Raw genomic sequence first — 12,405 nt, forward strand, 5'->3', positions numbered from 1 at the left:
TTAATACTATGCTAACTAAACTTGCAGCAGATTTCCCCAATGTGAAAATCTACTTCTTCCCTGTTTTTCATATATGTACTCTTTCTCAACAGCCTTAAAGTATTTCAAGGCCATGACATTAATCAGTTAACTCTACTACTTACAGACAGGAAAAATCAATTTACCTGAATGCCATCAAGCAACTTGCTCATGCACCAGTAACTGTCAGCTTCTATGTTCTGCAGCACTTCTTCAGGCAGACTGGAAACATCAAAATTTTCCACTTCTTCTTCTTCTGTTTCAGGAAAAGAGAAAGATAATCAAGTCAATGAAGTGCACAGGATAAATAAAGCAAGGATAAGGAAAATAACTGAAAACAAAGACAACCACCACTTATCTTCTAGTCAAAAACTTCAATGCACTTTTACTTTAACAGGGACTAAATGAATCATTTATTACTCAAGTGTGTCACCTAATGGCTTTAAATGTTAATGAATACTCAATTTCTTGCAGACTGTGAAAAACTCAAATCATGCCTGGTTAACCAGAATTAATATATAATAAATTACTTCATTCTAAACATTTCACACCTGAAGGAGGATCATCAGAAGCATTTTCAGAGCCCTCAAGCTATGTATGAGCAATCTGCAGAACATGGCTATGTTTGCATCACGTACAGCAAAATATGTTGCCAGTCTTGGCAGAAGAAAAAGCCCTGGAAAATGCTTTTTTAGAAAACCAATGAAATTTATTTAGAAACCTGAGTACAGCTTTTTAAGGAAGAATTGTTTTTCAGGCGGATTTGTTTTTCAGCAAGCATTTGGAACCAGAAGGAAATCAGACAAAAGGAAACATGAATCCTACCCGTCACTCCTAAAAAACCCATGACTCTCAATACTGGAGAAGTACAGAATCCTAATGACGCCTATTTAATTCAACATATGAGTATGCTAAATTCGCATTTTGCTATGAACTGAAATTTACCACTTAAGGCACACTATCTTACTTTTAAATCATGGCACCTGAATAAATCCATCTTGAACACTAAATGTGCTGCCTTGGCAGCTAAATCATAAAGCTTCCATACAGCCCTAGAAGAGAGTTTAACACAAGCTGGGAATGCTCTGAGTAAATTCTGTAGCTTCCCTCTTGCAGCAGCAGCTCACAGTGTTTTACTGTATCAAGATAAAAACCAAAGAAGTGTCTTTCCCAGCCCTGGTTTCTTCTTAAGGAGGGGAAGGTGCAGAAGAAAGAGGTGTTTAATTCAACTTAAACCAAAGAAAGAACTTCCTCCATTACACAACTTCAAGTAAACAGTAACAGAAAACCGGGATATGTAATACCTTCAAACTCCTCTAATCATCTGTCACATAGCTTTGCAGTATGTCATTATGGAAGCCTATGTACACCTTTAGATTGTCATGTTTTATTATGCTCCCTTAAAGCACTTATTTGCCAACTGGTAATAATCATGAGAATTATGAGTTATAAAATAATTTTAACATACAGGTGATCTTACCACCACTAGCAGACACCGGTAGCAAGGTGTCTACTTACCAAAGCAGTCTTGTTTGAACTGGTGTCTATATGTGGGTGTGCATCTTCTAAGGGGTCATTAGTTTTGCATTATAAAGTATTATCAGCTGTAGGCCAAGGAGATTGGGTTGTGCTAATAAAAAACTAGTTAAGATATTGGGAAAACTGGTAACCAAAACAGGGGATTGCAGCAGAGACTCCATAAAATAAAAGCACGCAATGCTCTCAGAGGTAGCAGGATCTTAAGCAATGCACCAGAAGTCACCTACTGGTTAAAGAAATATCACCTTTGCCTCGGAGTTCAGTTTCAAAAAGTAGTTTCTAAAATGAAATGACCAAACAAATACCCAACATATTTTAAATATCCTATATAATAAACTCAGCTATAACACTGCCTTGCAGAAGAATGAAGAAAAAGTGAGTAGCAGACTGCAACAACACATTTTTTTAACAGCTGATACTTCTGTGAGCATTAAGAAACTCCTTATCCAATGTTCTCCCAGCAAAAAGGAGGACAGACCCCTCCAGAAGTCAGTATTATACTCCTCCCCCAACAATAGACAGCAAATTCTCACAATTCTCTGTGGAAAACAGAGGCAATATAGGCAGTAACTAGGAGGTAACATTCCCCTCCAACATCTTTCTGTTAAGTTCACCTACTTTATTAGACTTTCCTCATGAAAGACTGCTTCTAGCACAAACTTGGTTTCCTTTCACTCTACAAACCCAACCCCTTCAGAAAAATCATGTTAAGAGAAAATCCTAGCATCATATAAAAGATAAAAGGTTTTTTCAAAGTAAAGATGTTTGAATACAATGGTGATTACACAAAAGCATTTAAGGCAAACAGACCAACTCAAGAAAAAACACCAAACATCTAGCAATGAAAAAACTTAACTCAGACTAGACAAGTAGGTAAGGTGATATACATTTGGCAAAATCAATCCAAATTGAAATCCACTTCCACAGCTCAAAAAGAAGACAGCAGAAAGGTCCCTCAAAGTCTAGAAAAAAACAGCAAATTGTTATGAATGTTAACATGTCCTTTACTACATCCACTAACAGAAAAGTTACTAAGTGTACTCACAAGGCTTACTCACAGAAAGACTGGAAATTATTAGACTTAACATGGACCAAAAAAAGGCAATTTAAGATGACGAGTTTCATATCAGCCTGTGAAAAAATCAGTATTAAGTATCTACCTATCTACTTCCAACCTGATGTGCCTTGAGATTTTATAAAATAAACAAGAAAACCAACCATTTTAAGCCAAGAGCCCTTTTTAACAATTCAGAAATTAAAATTAAGGATGAATATTCCCATTAGTTTATAAGAGAAAGGCTTTTCTAGACAGAAGATGACTTATGTAACCTCTACAGCAGGAACATTATTTTTTTGTCATATCCTATTCATGTTAATTCATAAATATTTTACAGTTATGCAGTTTATGTTTACTATATATTCATAAACCAGAGTCCCAGTGGAAAAACGTCTAGTTAATATTTTTTTCATTTTAACAGGTAAAAAAAATGAGTACCCATTCTCTCTAAGCCTCACAATGACTACAGAAAAAACAATAAATGAACCAGACTTACTCATATTTATATAAAACAAAAACATATATTGAAGTTTATTCTGCTTGAAAGAAGCAGTCTTCAGGCCTTCGTTCACAAAACATTTGCTGAAAGAATAAGATTATGACTACTTAGGTAGTGTTCCTTTGCAAATTTCCTGCCTCTGAGCAACTTTTCTTTTCATGATACTGCTATCTCATTTCTGAAGAAAAAGGAAGTTATAAATCCTAGCACAACACAATAACTCCTCTACAGGTGAGCATGAAAAGATAACAAATGAATGAGCCTTTTTATCTTCTCTTTCTCATCTTTCTTATCTTACCTCTTTTTTGTCCTTCTCTTTCAAAATCTACCATTTCACACTATATGCTCCTACTAGCATTTAAACCAACAAAAGAGCTGAAGACACACCTAACCATTGGAGGTGGGTGTCTTCACCTCTCTCCACAGCCAACACAGAAAAACAAGTAGTGACGCAGTATTAGGTGTCTTGTTCTAAAGCAGAAACCTAAAATAAATCAGATTAATCACATACAAAGAAAATCCTGGGTTTGTCAATATTAGCTATAAATTGAACTGAAAAGGACTGCCTTATAATGCAGATCTCTAAACTTTGGAAGCCTGTAAGGACCCATCAAAAGTATTCCCATCCTGTGACTGAACTATCTGGAACAAGTAAAAATGGAAGGCTGCAAGAAAACAACAGCAGTTTGAGAAACAAGGCTGAAGCAGCTTGGACAGCAAAGATACTCAAGCATAAGCATTTTGGAAAAAAACTAGGTTCTAATTGTTCTAGCAAGGGAGGACTAGCAAATTGGAAAGACTTTTTTTTTCCCACCCCATCCTCCAAAAATACACTTTTTAAGAAATAATTTCTAATGATTCCAACTACTTTTCATCATGGGTATGTTCACCAAACACAAAGGATGTCATGACAGGCCCTTCTGAAAAGAACATAGGTCTGACATAAATTCACCATTCTAAGTAGTGTTCTCATTATTCCACAGGGAAAAGAAAAATGTATTAGAGAGAGAAAGGCAACTATTATCAAGTTCTTTCTGCTCTAATTTAGGTGACCCTATAAATCAAACTATACAGATAGCATTCAAGAACCATTCAATTCTTTCACCAAAAGAATCCAATAGTCCCAAAATAAAATGTCACAGACTCACAAGCTCAAACATTAGACACAAAAATAGCACTTCTAGGAAGCACTCATCTAGTTTTCTTGTTCTGTCTCTCCCTTTGGGAGAGGCATTCAAGAACACTATACTTTTACGTGGCTTATACGGACTTATCTTTAGTGTTTTCATAAGCCTCAAACATAAAACAGATATTCAGGATTTTTTATATGTTCTTTAAATATATAAGCTGCTTCCCATCCAATTTTCATTCCCATTGTGCTTCTCATGCATCATTAAGTCATCTCTACTAATGTCAGATAAAAAAGCTTTGAAATAAATTTTAAAAAACTAATTAAATGTGTTAGACATTCAACTGTATTTCAGTAACACTCTAGAAGTATTTATCCTATATAAAACAACTGTCTCAAACTTTTGCTTAAAACTGTGCAACTAAGTATTTCAGAGTACATCAAATTTACTTTAAGAGATGTATTAAAATACATTTTTCATTAGATCAGCTATGTAGCATGTTTTTGTATATATTAGCTGGTACTTTATTTAAATGAGTTATATGCTGAACAAGGAGAAAAATACAGACACTAAATCTACTGAAGAAGACACAACATTGCAAAAGCCACCAAACAACCAGTGACATGCTATGGTTTCTGTTGCATCAATTCATCTTAACTTGCTGCAGTTTTTTGAGGAAGTTCAAAACTGACTCCTAACATGTGAACAACCCATTTTAGGGTGAGCTGAAACAACAAAGGCCATCCATTTTCATTACAAGCTCCAATTAAGGAACACTTGATTGTCAGAATAATAGGCAAAATACAGTTTACATATTTAATGTTTATTAATTTATTCGTGTAGGCACATAGTGCAAAGTGCTGCTTCTAATTTCAATTTAACACTTGTGCTGGATAACAATTGCAAATTCTTGTTTTAGATAAATTTAAATTTATTTTCAATGACTGAAATCTGAGAGGACAGTAATATAAAGATTAAATAACAAGAATATGGAGGCAAATAGCAGGCCAATGTGTACATGTATCAGTATCTGGGGAGAAAAAGATCACTGTAAAATTTCACAATTATAAAGTCTCACAGCAACATTTTTTATTTTCTTCAGTTTCCTGCAGAGATCTTTATCATGTTATCTATATTATTGCAGAAGACAGTAAAACAGTTGCCTTGAGGAAAACTGCTATAGAATGGAGCCAATGACATGCTAATCTGAATATGTGCATTGCCATAAGCATAGTATTAGCTGGTTTTTACTCGTTCCTAGCTTATGCTTCCAAAACTTCCCACAGTGCAAAAGAATAACTTTTTTAAGTGGCTTTAACTGGATCCATTCCCAAAGGCAGAGACATAAGGATGAAATGAAAAATTAAAATAAAGTATTAATTACAACTACTGATAAATGTATTTTTAAAATGACAACAGAAAATAAACATGCTAAACCCAATACTGCTTTGCCTCCATTGAAAATAGATTTTAATGAGATTAAGCCTAGTTGTTTGGTGGAAGCTGTTAAAGATGTTAAAATGAAGTTCATGTCTCATCTGTGTCTTTATTTGATTTCTTCCAGACAAAAACACACTAAAAAAAAAAAAGTGCCTGAAATTCACCATTTCAGCACAGATCATGGGTAAAGCATCCGTCATTACAGACAGATCAAGTCACACAATATACATTTTTGTGTTAAAGAACTGGAAATTTTTTATTTCAAAGAGGATTTTATTTATGGAAAAATCATGTCCTGAAATAACGCTAAAATACTGAAAACTGATATGATTTAAATGGGTTAATGAGACTGCTACAGAGACTAGCCACCCTCTCAATGCATCCAAATGGCCATCTGTGTTCAACCATGTTCAAATGCAAAAAACAAAAAAGCAACCTGCGTTCAGAATTTCTTCTAAATCCGTTTCACTAATACTCAGTCTTCACAAAATGGAAAAGAAATTAATGTAATGTGACAGTTTTACTACTTCATTACACTAAGCAAGCTCATACAAAATATGTCTCTATTAAATAAAGCATACATTCTTTCAGAGGAAACTATTTTTTAGCGAAACAGGCATTTAATTGGGTTATTAATGTTTTAATTTTAGCTTTTTATCTTGAAATGGTGTTTCAGCACTCAGAATAAGGCAAAACTCAGACGAATGCACTGGAGTGGAGGCAGGGGATGAGGTGATATGAGAAAGATTCAGTGCACCCACAGCCCAGAAAACCAACTGTCTCCTGGGCTGCATCAAAAGGAACATGGTCAGCAGGTCCAGGGAGAGGATTCTCCCCTGCTACTCCACTTTCGTGAGACCCTATGTAGAGTATCACATCCACCTCCAGGGCCCTCAACACAAATGGGCTGTGGAGCTGCCTGAGCTGGTTCAAAGAACGTATAAAAGAAGATGAGAGGTCTCAAGCACCTCTCCTATGAAGACAGGCTAAGTGAGTTTTACTTGCTCAGCCTGAAGAAGAGAAGATTCCGGGGAGACCCCGTAACAGTCTTCTAATACCTCAAGGGGGCTTACAAAAAATCTGCAGAGGTAATTCAGGAGAAAATTGTGACAGGACAAGGGGTTACGGCATTAAATTGAAAGAGGGGAGATTTAAATTGGGAAACAATTCTTTACTATGAGGATGGTGAGACACTGGAAAAGGTTTCCCAAAGAAGTTGCTGCTGTCCCACCCAAAAATGTTCAAGACCAGGCTGGACAAGCCTTTGAGCAACCTGATTTGACAGAAGGTGTCCCTGCCCAAGGCAAGGGGCTGGAAGTAGGTGATCTTTAAGGTCCCTTCCAATCCAAATCATTCAAAGATTCTATAATGCCCAAAACAGACTAAGATCATCAACAAATTATGAATATTCTTTACATATACCCAATATATAAAATAATACATAGAAACATTAGAAAAGCAAATTCTCTGAACATCTTAAAATTCTTCTTTTTTTAGCACTAATTTGTGTTAATGTATTTCTCATCTAATGTACAAAAGTATTACCATAGACTTCAAGTCCAAATTATATAGCTCTTGCAGAGGTGCAAGGAAATCATTCTGACTGTACATGCACAGGCACTTGTTGTATGAACCTTGCTTTGTTGTAATCTACTTTAGATGTTTTATTTTCAGATAGATCTAACCTGAAAGTTATCAGCAAAATATACAAACTACAAAACTATACACATATACATAGGCAGAACTATACTGCGTGCAGAGATGCACAGTAACATCTACAGGATCTTATATATCCCACTTCAAATTCATTTTTCAAAACTCCTTCTGAAACAGCTATTCAGTCACTGCTGCATTAGTGCAATGTTTTCCAAGGAGATTAGGACATAATAGAGCATTTAAATGTAAACTTTTTTCAGTAACAATTACCTAATAAAATATGTACATAACCACATCAGTATCTCTCATTGAAAACAATCCTAATTACCTATTTATCTGATAGAAATAGCTTTTGAACTGTTAAGGATTAATCATCAAAGTAAGAAGTTCCCTTTCTTTATGATACTGTAGTCACAAAGGTAAAATTAAAACTAAAAAAATAAACTTAACCATCTCATCAGGCCAGGCTTACGTAAACATGACCTTAATGCATTTCAAATATTCCCTTCTTATGAGTCACGTTCTCCCATATGCAATGCATTGTTGACTTTGTCTGGTTTAACACTGTTAATAATCTTACACTTGTTTTCAATTGCTCTGCAACAATTTCCTTAAGATGCAACAGCAAGCAAAATAAATATCCTTTATACATCAGTATAAGAATGTTGTTTCAAACATTAATCATTTTACTTTATCAATATTAATTCTTCAAAGAATTTTACTAAATATGGGAAATGGTAAAAAATCCTCTGACCTGGAAAACAAGGTCAATTCACCAGCTCCAAAAACATTGTAAGGTTGATTTTCCCCCCACACACTAAGTAGTCCATAACTTGCCCTTAATTCCTACTGTACATACCACGTAAAAACAGCCCTGTTTTCAAAAATCATCAATTTATTTGGAAAATAGGGAAATTCTCACCTCATGTTGCATGTTAAATGTTTCCTCATAAGCTCCAGACACAGATTACTGCCCAACAATTCAGATATGAGAAAGATTAAAAATATATCTACTACTTCAACAACTCTACCACCAAAACAGGATACAAAAGAGAGCTAACTAAATCAGGTGGCACCAACAGGTGTTTGATGTACAGAACTTACATAATGCCAAGTATAAAACTGGCAGCTGAGATATCTGCCTGGTAAAATCAGCTTACATTTAGAAAGAAAGGTATAAGACACATCCTTGAGTATGGCATTATTGTGAAAGAGGAGCCTTCAAAGCTTGTAAGATGACTGCTCTTCTTAAAAATGTATTTTAGCTACAATGAAAAACACAACATTCAGCACAAATACTTCTCAGAGAAATCACTTCAATAGATTTGCTGCTGTCAACCAAAACAGGTTGCCAGGGATAAGTGGTGCATGTGATACCAAATTACGGGACTAGCAATTAGCATCCAGTATGCATGATGAGCACAGGATGCTGATGAGCATTTTCTTAGAATGCCTGATAACAGAGTTTCCTGAGAAATCCAAAAGGTGCTTGGAGAATAGGAAATGAAAGATTAAAGGTTGAACGTGCCTCCCAAATCATATCTTTTAATTACATAGTTTTTGCTTATCACTTAGTTTTTTTAAAGCATCAAGCTTATGTATGTTCATATGCACATACACACAGAGCACAGAACTGCAAGAATGGGTAAGAGTAAATCATAGCATAGTCAAACAAGTCTAAAGGAAGTCTCAGGAACACGGGCTTTACCTGCATTACAGAGTGGGATTGATTACAAGGCTATTTTAGAGACAATCACTGTAGGACTGTATTTTCTTAAATGGAAGAACCTTCAAAAAGAACCCACAGGTTAATGTAGGTTTAACAAACTGGGGGCAGTATCAACTGCACTAAACACAAAATGTATTTAAAAGATTAAGAAAACAGTCTACGCATCTACATATGCAAGGGTGAATTTGAAGTATTGAAAATTGATACTTCTTACATGAAAGTATTATAAAAAAAATGGTCTTGCACTTAATTACTTAATATTATGAGGTAGTCAATGTGAACTCATTTCAACAATCTCACAAACAGAAGTATCTTTAATAAATTACCTGGATAACTTAACCAGGCTGAATGTTCAACTTGGGTAAATTTAAAAATAATTAAAACAATCCAAGAGATGGTATGCAAAAATGCATAAGTTTAATTTTTTCAGTGATGAAAGACTGAAAAATTTACAACTGTCAAGGAAGCTCAGCAACCATTTACACATGACAGTAACACTATATAAATATAAATTCACCAGTTATGAAAAAAAAATAACTTGTTATTGTCACTGAACTGAGCAACTAAATATATTCCCAAAGAATAGGTGGCAGGGGAAATAACTGTTTTTCAGTGACATCAAATACACAGCTCTTTGACAGCAGCAGTTAGCTGCAAATCCAATCTGTGTGATATTGGTCAAATTTCTTAATTATAATGACTAGATTCCTTATATTGTGATCCCCACATCATTCACAATGAATAAGAAAGACATCCACATTACAAACTTCTTGCCTTATTTGCAACAGAACGTAAGTAACATACATTATTTGCACTTTCTAGTACAGATTGTATATACTGAATTAAAAGAAGCATATTTATGGATAATAAATTCTTCACTGCACAGGCAACACTATTTGTTATATTACTTGTCAAGTGCATTCCTTAGCTATCTTACTCTGCTGTGATTTACAATCTCTCAATGAAACTGCTACATACACATCTGTGGCAAAAAAGCCACAAGGCTTGCTTTATTCATGAGATTCAATCATTTTTACATGCTATACAGGTACTTATAATTAAGAAATAACCATCCCACATGGTATACCCTCTAGGAAAAAAGAAAACTGCTTCATCTATTAAAAAATAAGAGTATGATTTCTTTACTTTCCTTCCTCTATGTTACTGTAAGAAAGAAGTGTCTTTAAATTAGAGTAATTAGGGTTACTGTAACAAAGTGCTGTAATAAAGTGACTTTTTACCTCCTAATTAACTGAAGATGGAATAAGCAAAAGAACATTTTTGAACTCAGAAATGTCTTTGATGAGAATACAATTCATAAGGCAGTATATTTACTAAGTATTGGCTCTTATCAAAACTAATTGCTATAAAATCATGAAATATTTTGTTTCTATGAAATAAGGCAATAAAAACATATGGACAAAAAACTGTTTTGTAAAAAAACATTCTTTTTTCCTCTTTTTCGGGTTGCTTTCTTTTGTGCTAAAGTACTGAAGTTTTCACTTTTCCTTTACAATTTCAGATTTGTAAAATTTCATATTTTCCAAATTAAAAACAACCAAAAAATCCCCACAATGATGACAAAGCCCAATTACTTTAGGATTACTGTGATTTAAAAAGGTTTGCATTTAAACTTCAAATGAAGCCCAAATTCTGACAACTGTATTTGAATTGATGTGAAAACTATAAAACATTATCTAACCATATATGTTATTGAAAATAAAAACCATTTACAACTGTTTAAATAACTGATTCACCTACTTTGAAAGCCTCTCAGATCTTGATATGCTACCCATCTATGAAACAGTATTTGAATGCTACATTCCTGACATTTGTATAGCATGTTATATTGTTTAAGTAATTCTTTCTCTTTTAGCTTTTCTTCCTGTGAGTTACTTCATAACACACAAAGTTGTGATATTTGGATGCCAAGAGCCACTGAAGACATTTCCCACTCTGTTGGAAAGTGTGCTTGAGAAGATTTAGATTTGAAAGTATAACAACCTCTATGCTGCTTTACTACGAAAAGATGATCGTTAATTATAACTATAGGGAGACCACAGGGAGAGTAAATGGATGCACCAGCCAGAACTAAAATACTCTGCTCCCTTTAGAATACATGTCTCTCCCATAGTTACATTAAATGTGATTAACTTTCTTCTTCTTCACTATTTTTTCATTTTTACCCCTGCTGAAATCTTCTGGTTTCTCTCCATTTTACTGATTCTACCCTTATTCCAGATCATGTTTTCCATCTATTCCCATCACCCAGCATTTCCAGTTTGTAGTTTCAAATAAAATAGCTTTCACTAACCTCTCATGACTTTCTCACAGTACAAGTCTATTACATTCTTAATTGCTTTCAAAAATGAGACAATGTAAACCACAAATGATATTTCAAACTTAACAGAAATGCATTATTTTTAAGGCAACGATCATACTATCAAATTAATTTAGTTTTTAAAATTCTGTAAGTGTACTTTAAACATCATGAAATAGCACGTCTTCTTTAGACAGATGCAGATAGCAAAAAATGCAGAAACACAGACATGCAAAAGAAACTTTAAAAATAATTAAAATCCACATCAATAATCAAATGTATACATTTAAACACATCATCCTCTGCACTAAACCAGGACTTCTGTTAACAGATTTTTTTTTTATACACAGAGAATAAAAAGCCTTTCTCCTCAAGCACTCTTCAGCACACCTTCCAGAGAAAAAAAAAGAAAAAAAACAGAAAAAAAACCCACCAAACAGAAGAGCTAGAAGTATGTACTTGGTTAATACAGACTTTCATTTGACATACAGATCTGACAGTTAGCTGAAAACCTCAACTACTTAAAAGACTTACTTATTCTGACTACTAATGACAGAAGTTTTGAGTTTGTTTTTTTCTTATGAAAATGGAAAATAATATTTAATATGGAGTACAGTAAAGATACTAGACAAGGACAAAATACCTTTTAAGCTCTAAACTACCAAAGGCACTTGAAGTAGAAGACAAGCAAGACCGTGGCTCTACATATGAAAACCAGTACAGAATCACAGAATGTTTTGGGTTGGAAGGGACCTTAAATATCAGATAGTTCCAACCTCCCTGCCACAGGCAAGACCACCTCCCACTAGACCAGATTGCTCAGACCCCCATCCAGCTGGGCCTTAAACACTTCCAGTGATGAGTCATACACGACTTCTCTGTCCTAGTGTCTCACCACCTTCACAGTAACCATTGGCTTAAAAGAACAAATAAACCAAATCACATAACCAGTGCAGCAATTGTTACAACCTCATACACTTTCTTGGACAGAATTGAAGTGCCTGGTAGTAGTAAAAT

General features: G+C 34.4%; 1 protein-coding gene across 1 annotated transcript in view; it reads right to left on the minus strand.

The window, feature by feature from the left end:
- Window positions 1-12,405, minus strand: part of TBC1D22A (TBC1 domain family member 22A) — a 171,610-nt gene that overhangs the window by 107,384 nt on the left and 51,821 nt on the right. The window contains exon 9 of the mRNA XM_005148427.3: window positions 165-274. Within this exon, the coding sequence (XP_005148484.2) occupies window positions 165-274 (110 nt within the window). The remainder of the gene's footprint in view (window positions 1-164; window positions 275-12,405) is intronic.

Source organism: Melopsittacus undulatus, chromosome 5 (genome assembly GCF_012275295.1).
Source record: "Melopsittacus undulatus isolate bMelUnd1 chromosome 5, bMelUnd1.mat.Z, whole genome shotgun sequence".
NCBI lineage: Eukaryota > Metazoa > Chordata > Aves > Psittaciformes > Psittaculidae > Melopsittacus > Melopsittacus undulatus.